Source organism: Rhinoraja longicauda, chromosome 14 (assembly GCF_053455715.1).
Source record: "Rhinoraja longicauda isolate Sanriku21f chromosome 14, sRhiLon1.1, whole genome shotgun sequence".
Lineage (NCBI taxonomy): Eukaryota > Metazoa > Chordata > Chondrichthyes > Rajiformes > Arhynchobatidae > Rhinoraja > Rhinoraja longicauda.
The window spans coordinates 10,071,949-10,086,856 of NC_135966.1; the positions used below are offsets into that span (position 1 = coordinate 10,071,949).

The 14,908-nt window shown below is 40.8% G+C and overlaps 1 protein-coding gene across 1 annotated transcript in view; it reads right to left on the bottom strand.

Moving 5' to 3' along the window:
- Window positions 1-507: 507 nt before the first annotated feature.
- The window catches only part of LOC144599821 (pituitary homeobox 1-like), a 53,133-nt gene continuing 38,732 nt past the window's right edge, over window positions 508-14,908 (bottom strand). The window contains exons 3-5 of the mRNA XM_078411071.1: window positions 4,908-5,058; window positions 3,399-3,604; window positions 508-1,056 (exon numbers count right to left, since the gene is read on the bottom strand). Of these exons, the coding sequence (XP_078267197.1) occupies window positions 508-1,056; window positions 3,399-3,604; window positions 4,908-5,058 (906 nt within the window). The remainder of the gene's footprint in view (window positions 1,057-3,398; window positions 3,605-4,907; window positions 5,059-14,908) is intronic.

Sequence of the window (14,908 nt, forward strand, 5' to 3'; positions counted from 1 at the left end):
AAAAAAGGGAACTATTGTCTGTTCGGGTAAGATAGTCCCAGACTAGAGGTAGGTTTACATTTGCTGAGGAGTTGGGAATGGAAGTAATTTAAAACATTCCTTCATCTGGATCACAGCAATAAACATGCAGTTTTTTTTTTGTTTAAACATTTTTAAAAATTATATTTATCAATGTATTGCAACATGTAACAATTATAGAATCAATTTCTATATATACACAAATCCACTTTCAAAGGTTCAATATTAATAGTAAATTTAAGCTTTAAAAACCTTTCACGGACACCATACTGCAGAACTCAAATTATTTAAAAAACGCCCGTCAATTTCTTACAATTAAATATTGTTTCTCTCTCTCTCTCTCTCTCTGGGAATTGAACAGAATGGTGATTGGAATCCGGGGGACCAAACACCATTAAAAAGGTCGCATTAAAATCCTATTTTGCTGAAGCTATTTTTTTCCCCCCCACGGCGGCGAGTCTGCATCGTCGATTCAGTTCTTTTTGCAACTTACACCGGCCTGTCCACCGCATACTGGCACGCATTGAGGCCGGAGCCTGGGTTTTGCAAAGTGCTGTATCCGAAGCTGCCGTGTTGTTTCGGTTTCAGTCTCAGGCCGGCAAGGCCAGGGTTGCACGTGTCCCGGTAGATGTAAGGAGGAGTAGGGGGTGCGTACGGACAGGCGCCCGAGGACATGGCCGAGTTGAGAGAGGAACTGTTGAGATTATTAATGTTACTCAGGCTGGAGCCCGGCATCCCCGGGACACCCGAGTGCACCATCGTAGATTGCATTGTCATGGACGAGATGGTGCTGGGAGCGGAGAACATGGACTGAGAAGACAACGGGTTCATCGTGCTGAGAAATGGGAAGCCTTTGGAGGACAGAGGGCCGGGGCCCAAGCTCTTGGCGGCCCAGTTGTTGTAACTGTACCCGGTGTACATGTCATCATAGGGTTGCATCAGTCCATTAAACTGCGGCATAAATCCATTTTTACACAAATCCACCTGCTGATTCCGTTCCCTTTTCCTCCATTTTGCTCGGCGGTTCTTGAACCAAACCTGGAAGGCAAGAGAGCGAGTATGATAGAGTGAAACAGTGGAGGGATATCACGCATTCGCACCCACTGCGCGCTCGGCTTATCAACCAACGCCTGTTCAATCTCAATTGCCTCGACAACAAACTCGCTCGTTCAAAGCAAAAGATTTTTAAAAACCGAACACCATACTGTCCCTCCTTGACGTTTAATGCTAAAAGGCCGCAATGCAATCCATGCACGAATCCCATATAATAATAATAAAAACATTCACCAGAGGACAATCGATTTGAAAGCTTTAAGTGTGAATGGTAGTCGACAAATTGCAGTTTAATTTTAAGCAATTCGACATTTCACGTAGCCGACAAAATAAACCCCCCTCTCTCAAAAAAATTGCAACTCGACGATACCATGTTTCTGTCTCTTTAATTCGTGTTTCCATTTTTAAAAAAAATAGATTTTCGATTTTCTGCCCGCGATCATATCGGTTTATAGGGAGGACCAACGTAGAAGGTTCACAATGATTGATTCCGAGTTTCACTGAGCTGTGGACGGGCGGAAAAAGGGAACAAAGGGGGGAGTTTCGCTGAGAATGGGTTAACCCTTTCGGGGATAAGGCCATGTCCTGATCCGTAATCTGCATTGAACATAACGCAAAAAAAACCATAGCTTAATTTCTGTGAACGGGTACTGAAAAGTCTCTAGTTAATAACGCCCCAGCCAGCGACTGTGCTTCCAGTCCGTCGCTAAAACGGACGGGACACATTTTACTTGCAGGAAGAAAAGACAAAAGTTGACCGAGAATCAATTTTCCTCAATGAAAATAATTAATTCTTATAAATGATTGTCTGTGGTCGTTATTGATTCTCCTCTTCCTCAATTACAGTCATATTTTCTTTGTATAATGAAGGGCAAAGCTATATTCTTGAAGAATGCTCAACGCTGCTACGGTTCTTCCATTAAGTTGCACTAATGATGACAATAAACTAATCATTCCACCTTTTTTTAAAGACCATGGCTGTTACACTACCCCTGGTTATAAAACTAATAACATTGGACTTTCAGATTAACTGGGTAAGTATTTGTTTTAGGTAATTTCATAATATCCCGTAATAACAGGGTTAGCGAAATTTACAAAGCGCTAGTGTGTAATTTAACAGTCTGAAAAATTCGCCAGACAATGGGTTGATTGTCAACCTTGCACGGGAAAACATTGCGAAAAGGCGTAGGTGCTCATTACTGCCTGACTAACGCGCAGTTTTCTTCCCCTCTGGTAATCGCTGAAACCGCCGAGAGTTGGGAACACACATAGATTCCCTGACAGCCGGCGCTTCCATCTGTACAGCTGACAGGGCAAACTTTTTTTTTCTCCCTCTACGTCTAGTTACCAGTCGATAGACTTTCTCATGGGCGAAAGCACACAAGTTGATTTCAAGGCGAGGTACACGGTGTAATTATTCTGCGTGGATTATGTGGAATGCAAGATTCGTACCCATTGATCGCCATTCCCAAGAGCAGCTTTGAAAGTTCAGACAGTCTGCCTTGATAATATGTCAGGAACAACAGACTGGAGCTCAGAGTTTAGAGATACAGCGCGGAAGGGCCCTTCGGCCTACCGAGTCCGCGCCGAGCAGCGATCCCCGCACACTAACTCTATCCTACACACACTTGGGACAATTTACAATTATACCGACGCCAATTAACCTACGAACCTGTAGGTCTTTGGAGTGTGGGAGGGAACGGGAGATCCCGGGGAAAAAATCCCTGCAGGTACAAACTCCGTAACAGACAGCACCCACAGTCAGGATCGAACCCGGGGCTCTGGCCCTGTCAACAGTCCCATCAAGTACCTACATACACTGCGCTAGTTCTAAAAAATAAGGCAGTTCCACACATTACGACGCCTGTTAAACTATTTAACGACTCCATAAATGTGGACACTTATGTGAGATGGCCATAGTGAAGTTTAGTTTAGTTTAGAGATACAACGCAGAAACAGGCCCTTCGGCCCACCGTCCAGCCACCCCCATACCCTTACACTATCCTTCACACACTCGGGATAATTTATAATCTTAACCGAAGCCAATCAACCTACAAACCCTGTACGTCTTTGGAGTGTGGGAGGAAACCGGAGCACCCGGATAAAACCCACGCGGTCACGGGGAGAACGTACAAACTCTGTACAGACTGTACCCGTGGTCAGGATCGAACCCGGGTCGCTGTAAGGCAGCAACTCCACCGCTGGGCCCCTGAGGATTAGTGCTATGGTCCGTGGTATTTTCAGCCGTTTTTTGTTTCTCTAATACTTTGTATTACTTTGTAATCTAATACTTTCTAATGAGTGGGACCGATTAAGAAATTACTCACCCTAACCCTGGCCTCGGTAAGATTCGTCCAGACGGCGATCTCCTCTCTCATAGACATGTCAGGGTAACGGTTGCGTTGAAAGGTGGCTTCTAGCTCCTGTAGCTGTTGGCTGGTGAAGTGCGTTCTCTGACGCCGCTGCCGTTTTTTCTTGGACGGGTCATCGGCAGTACAGTCTTCTGTTTTGCTTTGCATCAACTTATCTTTATCTACCAAACGCAAACACAACATGTAACATTTTTTTCCCCCTCAGTAGACTAAACTAACCAAAAGCACGAGCTTACAAACAAAATAGGACGGTTTCACGATTGCAGAATGTTATATAATTGTAACCAGGGCGTTATTGCTGGATTTTCTGTTTGTTTATTAAGAAGGGTCTCGACCCGAAACGTCACCTATACCTACCTTTCTTCCACAGATGCTGTCTGACCCGCTGGGTTGCTCCAGATTTTTGTATCTATATTTTGTTTATTATATGTTGTTTATGAATTTGGCGTTTATAGGCCTGTTATGCTGCTACTAGTAAGAATTGCATAGTTCCTTCGTCGGCACATATGGCAATTGTGCACTCGAGTCTGATGGAGTAACTCAGCGGCCCAGGCAGCGTCTCTGGAGAAAGGGAATAGGCAAAGAAAAGGAACCCAGAGACGCTGCCTGTCCCGCTGAGTTACTCCGGCATTTTGTGTCTGTGTTCGGTGTAAACGACATCTGCAGTTCATTGCTACATACACCTCTTGTCTCCGGACTCTTGTGATCAGATCACACCAAAACAAAGCATACGACTGTTTCAAGAGCAAAGCAGGCAATAGCAATGGATGAAATGTAAAAGAAAATATTTTACATTGGCCAAATGTCAACATTATCAAAATCGCATTAACGCTTGCAATGCGCGTGGGTTATGTTGGGGCGGAATGTAACACGGTGGTTTATAAATAGTTAATATTAATCTATATGCTGGCTGCTTACAGCACAGAACACTGCTGCGCTTCACGGTGTTATGTCACTGTTACTGACAAACACCGTGAAAAACAAGAATTCAGGCACAAACAACCCAGAAATGACAGTCAGATGTGCAACACCCAAACCTGTTTCGTCCTGTCAAATTGCCATCGAACTGGGTCAAACGTTAACATTTAAGATAAGTATTTGGGTCTTAAGCTGGGTAGACACAAAAAGCTGGAGGGACTCAGCGAGTCAGACAGCACCTCTGGAGAAAATGAATAGGCAACATTTCGGGTCGAGACCCATCTTCAGTCTTAATGTTGACAGGTTTTATCCTTCGCTGAGACCTTACCCTCGGTTCAACAGGCAATGAACAGAACTGGGGGTGTGGGTGGGGGTGGTAGGGGGGGGGGGGGGGGGGAGAGTTTCAGTTCGATCTGGAATTGATTTTTTTTTACATTGACTCATGCGGTAGACGTTATTCCGAAGACTCGACGCTGGAGATGCCGTCTCCCGTTAGCAGTAAACACGTTCCCTACCGCAGAAGCAAAACCGGTACTGATTCATTACCTGCAGCCTCGGCGTCGGAGGACTCGCTGGCAGTGTTGTCTAAACGCTCCCTCCTCTCAGCCGACCTCAGTGAGGGAAAACTGGACGCCGCCATATCACAATGAGCCTGTGGTCTTCCGCTTTCGGCGAGTCGATGTACATTCATCGCACCCTTTTTTAAAAAAAAACAAAATAGTTCACCGCTCTTTTTAGTTTTTCATCGAAGAAAGTTCAATCCACGTCCCCACTGTTCAGTTGAAAGACAAAAAAAATGTACGTTTCATTCACTGAAACATGATGCTACCCCCTCCCCCCCTCCCCCTTCTAATCGTCCAGCTAAACATCCCAGTCTTACATTTCCAGTCCGTTGGGTTGTTGGAGAGGCAGCAGATGGATTTGGAAACTGTGTCGAGTGCTATAATGACCCGCCTGGATAAAGTGGCGGTGTTGTTTTGAACTCCTCCCACCGGCCGCGAAAGATTGATTCCTCCTAGTTTTTTTGCTGATGAGTCACCACCCACAAACTTCAGAACCGGGGACTGCGCTAACCCGGGCCAAACGAGATCGCAGCCCACACCAAATCACAAGATCCATCTCGAAACGACCCCGTTCAATTAAAAACAACAACAAAAAACCCTTCTGCAAAGCAGCGAACCGAAGTTCCATTGAACGCCGCGTTGCCAAAAAATTGCAATTTAATTTTAGAGACCGTGCAATGGATACCCAGGGCATGAAATATTTTTTCTCCTTTTTTTTTTGGTTGCTAATCGCAATGAGATACACACAGCATTGGAAAATTATCGCGCTGCGAACTATGATTAAAAATATATCATTCCAAGATTTAAAACTTCCAAAGGCCGGAGAATGCGCTCGCTGGTTGCAAAAGATTTTCATACGCAAAACAAAATTAAAATAGCATCCCTCAGAAGAAGGTGGGGATTATCGTCGGCATTAGTACGCTTCATCACTCTGTTGTTGTGTACTATCTTCCTGACTGCCCTTCTGAATTCTACACTCACATGCTTCAGAATCTGCCAGCTTTTTGAAAGTATTAAATTCACTGGCCTTTCCTTTCAGTTGCCGGTCACAGAGGCAGCGTGATACGATTTCTGGCTCAATGGAATAAAGCAATGGAATTCCACGCTCTTATTAATTTTTGTTTCTCTCTCTCTCTCTCCGTTTAATTTCCTCGCTGGATCAACTAAAAAAAAAAAAGTCGAAATCTAGTCTAAATAGGCTGGGCGGCGGCAGAATGAACCAAGGATGACTGTCAGGTGAATTTGGACAAGAGCAGGATACACAGTAGCATCTGCCCGCGATAGGGTGCCCCAAACACCAGTCGCTGAGGAATAGGACAGAAAGTCATAGAGTCATAGAGTCATAGAGTCCTACAGCACAGAAAGAGGCCCTTCGGCCCATCGTGGCGTTACAGCTGAATATACTTATGACTTCATACGTGTGAAAATATGATTTACATTCCGACAGGGTTCGGGACCGCATGTGTAATGTAGGTCCATAAAGAACCCAGGCAGACCATAACGTATTCATTATCATCTTTTCTTTTCCCCCCTCTGCGTTTATTAAACAAGTAAATTAAAAATGCTTCCATTGAGGGATTTTGCTTTTCTTAGCAGTGGCGACATTATTGCCTGTTGTATAGGATAAAGAAATGCCTTAACAACGATGCCCGGTATAGATTCAGCGTGATTTAAGTCGGCAGTTATAATGGTGGTGAAATAAGTGCAGTGTGTTTAAACGGGGGAGGTTTACAATGCAAGGTATTTATTTTGTCTTGTTCAAGTTAGTTCCTTTCCGAGAGGGTTTCAATATCTTATTGGAACTTATTGGGGTCGAGGAAGGCTGGAAACGCGTCAGCGAGGAGTTGGAATACTTTAATGAATAAACGATAACTGTGAATATTTGGCAAATGGCTCAAATGACACTGTGTACAACGCGGACAATGCGAAGTGCAAAGACTTTTGAACTTTTTGTCTTGCGTTGCAGCCAGAAGCATTATATATATATTTATACATCCGTCGTCAGAACCGTTTGCAATCTTTCGGGAGTGTTTCAATCCCACGTTTCATTATCGCAATCACGCTTGTACGCGTTTGGTGCAACAGCTCGGTTTTTTTGTTTCTTTCACTGGTTTTCAAGGCGTTCCTTTCAGTAGAATGGCCGAAAGGCCGTTGCAAAACGGGCGCTGTCAGTCAGTACATTCCATCGTTACATCGCAGCAATATCCGACTAGGCTACTAAATCACCGGCCTCCCTCCGCTGCTCAATCTCCTCATTCACCCAACCTCGCAGTGCAAGCACTTTATTCAGCCAACTCTGGCAAAAAAAAAAAAAATTAAATTTGAATATTTGGTTACAGATGTTCAGAATTTCTGGAGAGTTTAGCTTGACTGATATATGTCTGGCCCGTGATTGTAGGCAGTGATTGTGTTTCAGCTACCTGGCCAACAAGATACGATCGGTATCGCTGTCATTGCTCAGAATATTACTCACTGGGTAATTCAGGAACAGACTAACGAGGATCTGTCATGGTGTTGGATATTTGGCATCGCAACTCGGATTCTGCGGGCGCTTCCTTAGTTGCTTTTATTTATTTAAAGAGTGGGCCAATTCAACAGTTTCATAAACGGAACCTGTCTAACTCTGCAGTCACGATCAATATTCTTGCTGAAGTAAACTTCATTTTTACTGAACTTCATATTGCCGTCGCCCTTTTCTAAATAGTTACAATTAGGATTTCATTAAATTGAATCGAGGAAATTGTATATGTAGCGAGTTATCTATTATTTTTTGGGGGTATTTACTTTGGAAATGGCAAAGTATTCTGTGGCCTTACTAAACGTTTTAAGGATCGTATATTGCAACTCGTACATCATTTTACAGTGAATGAATATAACATGCTTTATTGACTTCAAAGTGAACGACTTATATGTTTAGCACATATTATGTAATTTTGCTGATTTGCACAAGGATGGGGAAGATTGTAAAATGCACTTTCAAATAAACACCGTAAATAAAATATGATTAATTAAAAAAAGTATCAGACGACTTAATTCATATAGAAATATTGCTGTCCAAATATTACAGCTGATTATAATATGAAATTTGTGAACAAATACACATTTGATAATTTGCTTGTGGTATGTTTGGTTCGGTTTGGGGGCCCATAGCAGAAGCGTTCACGTCGCGGGGCTGGAAACTGGAAGTGTCCAGAGCTAATTCTGCCGCCACCATCGTCTATTGTACAAGTGAAGGCTCCCACTGGTTGTCGCCAAAAGCTTGCGTCCTTCTCAGGACGGACGATGACAGTGGTGTAACATTTGAAGCATAGAAGATGAACACGAAAGAAGAAGAAGTTGGGGGCTTCTCAAGTCTGTGTCAAATCCTACTATAGGATTCAAATTCAAAGTTTAAGGTGGACAGTGTTGTTCGATTTGGATTGCTGGAGATAATGTCTTTCAGATGAGATGTTGAACCAAGGTCTTGCTTGCTTTTTCACTTGGATGCAAAATATCCCAAAACTCCTCTTGAAAAAGATTAGGGAATTTCCCGCGATTAACTGGGTAAACACCCCTCCAGAGACACCAGACAGTAAGTTAGCCAATATTTTAACTTTTTGTTTTATAATAGATGTATCCCAGACGTGACCCCAGGCTGTGAAGATTGATAACTATACGGAAGCACCTTCTTTCTGAATAATTACATTCTATTTTGATGTAGGATGAGCAAGGCGAAATTGAAGATAGGCACAAAATGTTGGAGTAACTCAGCAGGCCAGGCAGCATCTCTGGTGAAAATCGATAGGGTGACATTTCGGGTCGTGACCCTTCTTCAGAATTAAATGCAGAGAATTGCAGGTTGTTAACTACTTATAAATTATACTTCCTGTATCATAACTTGCAACTTACCCATCACCCAAGTGTTTGCTGACTTCTAGTGTCTCCAAATCAAAACTTGATTTTAATCTTTTCCTTCATGTTTAAAAAATGCTCCTTTACTTTGCCCTGACTAACAATTTAGCCAGCAGTCCTTCTCTGAATTAACTACATTCCCCCAATGTTCACCTCTTGCTTAATCCTGAATGTAGTTGCTATAACACTGGTGGCTGCATCTTCAGCTGCCAAAGCTCCAAACTTTGAAATTCTTTTATTTCTCTTTCCTCCTTTAAGATTCTCCTGAAAATCCACCTCTTTAACCAATTCAACTGCACCAAATCTCCCTTAATGTGGTTTGGTCTCAAATTCTGTTCAATAATGTTCCCATACTCCTTAACACTTGTTTTGGAGCTTATTGATAAGGGGAAAATCGTTGATTTTTGCAGACAGACACAATTGCATTATAATTATGGTTAAAAAAAATTGAGTTATTTGGATATATCAAGGTATCAAGTAGAAAGCTATGCGAGGAAATTTATACAAGCCCTGTTGAAGACAAATTCTGCACAAGAAGTTGGAATTCTAGGAGCCATCTGCCGGGATCAACAATGGTAGCCTTCCATATGCAATACTCTAATAGATTTGAATTGGCAGTAGAAAGATAATTTGGGAAGAAGGCTGTACCAGTGTTATAAATTGTACAAGCAAATCATACAAACATTAAAACGGCAAAGAAAATAAACTAACTAGATGAATCCTATTGCAGTCTCATCTGGCATTGCATAGAATGAGAAAGGTTGATTGATTGTGAAGTCTATATGGAGTATAGAATACTATACTCCATATAGTATGCATTCTATGAGTTAGTAAATGTACACATAGATTTCTATTAAAAAATAATGAAAAGATTAACAAAAATTAACAAAATAATTAAAATGTATAAATATTCATCCAAAACCTATATTGGACATCCCATCTACCTCATTTGAGAGCGTTGAACTACCTTTAATAGAACCTTATCAGACTTTGTCGTGTACTAAATGTCATGCCCTCTATCACGGCTTGATTATAATCATGTATGGTCTTTTCTCTGACTGGACAGCAAGCAAACAAAAGCTTTTCACTGAACCCTAGTACATGCGACAATCATAAACAGAACTATTTATCAATATCATACATAACACAAATGTATTGTATTGATGACATGAAATTAACTGATTTAACAAAGATTCCAGTGATTACTTTGTAACTGTGCACAATATTCATTTAGCCGAATGAAACACATTGTAATGTAAATTATTAAGATAACCATGATTAAATATACATATAGTTTTGCATTAGCATCTTAGTTGCGGCTGTAATATTTCAAGTCGGTTGGTTGTAACATTTTTCACAAATCTATACCAATTCTTTCTTCTATAAATTGGCATTAAGGACATGACAAACATTAGTTAACATATTAGTTAATGCATTTTTGCAAATGTCATACCACTTGACCCAGAAGGGATTACATAAATGGTGCTTAAGACAAATTGATTTAAGAAAGGGCTATTAACATAACAACATGATGAATTGACTGGAAACCATTTTAAAAATAATAGCATGGTGAGACTTTGAGACAGTAATTAATCATTACTAAAATTACATTCACAAATCATGAAAATCATTTAATAATCCGCTGTTCACCTTAATTATATTAAATCTCATAATTTGCTTCCATCTACCTATCCTTTGATGCAGAAATTCAAACATAAGATATTAACAGCAATTGCCAGTGCAAAATAATTAATTACAAGAAAGAAAAAAAAATATTTTGCGAAATTTTATTCTGCAGTATGAAGTATCAAGTGTTTTGAATAGAAATATTGTTACTGATAACCCTGATAGAGCCTGATAATATTTTACACTTTCAGCATTCCATGGAAACAATATGAAGAAAAATAAGAGGACATTTAACAAAATGGGAGCATTGCAGAATAATCACGGGTAGATTCACAAATGTTTTATAAAGAACTTCATCAAGGTGAAATATGATATAGCAGCTGAACAGAATGAAGACCTTTTCATATTCCTATCAGCATGAGAGTTTTAAATAAAACTTATATTTACAAACAATTCAATAAGGACAATTATTCCAAAGACAATTAACAGCCTTCACCTATTTAACTTATTGTTCAATCCTGAATTTAATTACCACACCACAAACTGCTTCAGTTGCCCTAAACTGAAATACTTTTACTTCTCTTTTCTCTTTGAAGATTTTCCTGCAACTCTTACCTTTGCCCAGGCTTTCGCTGAACTGCACTAATGCCCCTTTATGTGGTTTGATGTCAAATTCTATTTATAGTCTTGAAAATACATGTAATAATTGAACCTCCTTTAATCATCCTTTCTCACACGATTCGGTGCAGCGATATTTTTCTAGTTCTAAAATGGTTGGGGCTTATGACTTCCCTGAGAAGCTTTGCCATAATGACTCAGGTCTGTGCCATAGCTCACATGAGATCAATTGTGCTGTTTAAATTTAATTAAAACAACTGCTAAGCAGTGTCGAAAAACAACGAGTCGTTCTTTATGCACGCAAACGTATAACCGAGAGATTCTTTCACAACTTTGGGATAGATGTAGCTTCTGGAAGTAGACCAATAATGTTCAAAAAACTCACAATGAGTCCAATTTTGATAATGACACCTCAATTCACGTTTGGCCCTTTCCCTCATGCATAAACTCAACTATATCCACATTGATGAACAAAATGCAAAATGCAACGCTGTAAGATAATTGATATGGATAATATAACGTTGCATTTAGTTTTGCAGGAAGCAGGACTCATAGCGCACACGCTCTTTAAAATGATCATTACATTCATTACATTATCAAGGGAGTGAAACATATTTAAAATAGATTTACTACCTCCCCACAAATCTTCCACCACGGTGACAGCTCATGCTATAGTATAGCCTCAAAGGCAAAAATGTTGTCCTAGTATTTCACCCAAGTGAGCCTAGACACTAATAATGACTTAACTGATGATTTAATTAATGCCTCTCCAGATGTATACCTCCGGGCAAAGATCAATAAATAATGATTATAACACCATACATTTTACTGCAGAGGTGAGGCTATCTGTCTGTGTAGGCTGTTTGATGAAATAATTCAGACTGAAGTGAAATATTGCATTCTTCTCATTGTTTTCCGCATTCTGCTCCTAACATTTAACCGGGTTATCCCTCAAAAATACATTTCCCCCCCCAAAAATAAACTTTATCCAGAATAATTAATAAATATATATGCGCATAAAACAAGAATATTGCAAAACCTCTTCCGATATTCTCAGCGACTATTGATACATTAATTAGTTATATTCGGCAATTTCCCAAATTACTCTTCTACCCTTCGAAGATGCAAAGATTTTTTTTCTCCTCCATTTGCCAACAATTCATGCCATATTCAAGATAGTTAGGAATATAGGAATTCCATTGCGCGAAGGAATATTATTTAACATCTCTCTTTGTCCTGGGTTAATGTGGGAGACAGTCCACGATTAATCTACCCAGGCTAATAAGCCATTAGAAAAAAAAATGGATGTATCGTTACCTCTATATTGAGAACAAGCACGTCAATGAAAAAAGGACTGACACACCACATAGCAGACTCCACAAGCAAACACGTTAGTCTTGAATTCAAAACTATTCTAAAGTTTCACTGGAAGCCAGCACGTTGGCCAAATCTTCTCCCTTGTTCAGCGACAACGAGGGCATGACCCAACATTACTCCTACACATTATTCCAGGTGAGTAGATCATCGAGTTTTGGACAGACCAGAAATTTCAATCTTCTGAATTTCCACGGCTCACTACTTTACCTTGTCAGCACATTTAGCTGTAGTTTACTTTAGTTTACTTTACTTTATTTTACTTTAATTTAGTTTAGAGATACAGCGCGGAAACAGGCCCTTCGGCCCACCGAGTCTCCGCCGACCAGCGATCCCCGCACACTGACACTATCCTACACACACTCGGGACAATTTACAATTTTACCCAAGCCAATCAACCTACAAACCTGTACGTCTTTGGAGTCGCATTTAGGGCGCGCATCTTCAAATTGGTGGCGCGATCCATTCATTTCGATATATGTTCATGGAAGCTCATCCTTACTGTTTCGATATGTAGAACCGTTTCAAAGTAACTTAAATTTGTGTATTGGAATTTCAAACAATAAATGCTGTAAGCACACAGAGAGAAACTTTATATTGAAATAAATAGACTGTAAGGGAAATAAAAAGGTTCGCTTTTTCTTTTCTTTATTGTGATGGGGTTTGATTAATTGAGGGTTGTGATTTTTAGATATATTTCGGTATCTGTCATAAAAACAGCCACAGACCCAGATGGTTTTTAATCTATAACTGTTGAATCCAGGTGCTTGCCTCGTGGCCACGTGACTATTCTCAAACTCTCACTGGTGCGAGTTTCTCTCTCCCACGCTCCCACGTTTTGAATCGCCAGTACTTTTTAATCAAATAGAAATCACTGTAAGCGGGGTCTGGGTGTGTTGCAGGGGGAAAGAGCAGCGTAGAAACGAAAGCAGAACGGAACAATTGGAACTTCTTGCAAAAAAAAGCAACGCGACCCCCCCCCCCCCCCATAAATCTCAACTCTACCATTAATTTTTTTTTTAAACGCTGGATTTTGACACTTGAAAAGCAATCGCTGACAATATTTAAAATCTGACCTGTACAAAGTTGCACTGAATTGAACAATTTATTCACGAAATGCTGGAGTAACTCAGCAGGTCAGGCAGCATCTCGGGAGAGAAGGAATGGGTGACGTTTCGGGTCGAGACCCTTCTTCAGACTGTCAGTCTGAAGAAGGGTCTCTACCCGAAACGTCACCCATTCCTTCTCTCCCGAGATATTACTCCAGCATTTTGTGAATAAATACCTTCGATTTGTACCAGCATCTGCAGTTATTTTCTTATACTGAATTGAACAAAGTTGTTTTTCTTATTGAACCGCAGAGCGTGTTTTTATATAATAGGTTATCGCCTTCCATCACAGTGAGCTGTGGTGAATGTTTGTGTTCATTTTTATGTAGTTGTGTGTCTTGTTGCGTTTTTGGTATGACTGTATGGCAAATTAAATTCCTTGCAGGGTTTTACATACTTGGCTAATAACTTAATTACAATCACAATTACAATACACCCGCTGATATTTTACACGTAAAACAGCCAACTCTTTGTTCCCTGACCCGCTGAGTTACTCCAGTTGTTTTTTTGTGTCTAACTCTATGAGGAATTCGTTTTGACAAAATAGTTTGTAATCTTTCGATTATTTTTTGTTTCTAACGCAGCGCCTTCGTTGATATCAAATAAATTTGCATTTTACAAAGAAAAGTCGGCGAGGTTAGCGTTCCACTTTTCTTTGCGGAAACTTTAAGGAAATAAGCGCGCATCGTTCCTTGTAATGGATTTTATTTTAGGCTTGACCGAAATTTCAGAATGCTCCAAAATAATTACTTTTCGGCGAAAATGGCGAATAAACGAGGATCCCGCTGGTATAAAGATACTTGTAAAGACAAGGGAACACTATGCTGGGCGCTTAGATCATATGGGGGGAAAAGTCTTAACAAAACCTAACAGATTGCCAACGGCTGGGGTTAACATTGGCCGGTGTCTCCCAATATAATTCCAAGGCGGCACTGGAGCACGGCCAATAGAGAATACTGAAAAGGATACAGTAACTCAGCGGGTCAGGCAACACAACACCACCAGAGAACACGGATAGCTGACATTTCGGGTCGAGACCCTTCTGCCCAGATTACAGGTTTCTGGATTTGATTGCAATGATCAATGATCATTTTATTATTGGTAATTCATTAACGCCACCTTAGACAATAGACAATAGGTGCAGGAGGAGGCCATTTGGCCCTTCGAGCCAGCACCGCCATTCAATGTGATCATGGCTGATCATTCTCAATCGGTACCCCGTTCCTGCCTTCTCCCCATACCCCCTGGATTGGATTGGATTCCATATGGATTGGAACTGGGGATGGATCCCGAGAGGCTGATTATTTTATTAGTGTGTACAGCTAGTTCTATTTAGAAAACATGGCTCCGCGAACCTTACTGGGAT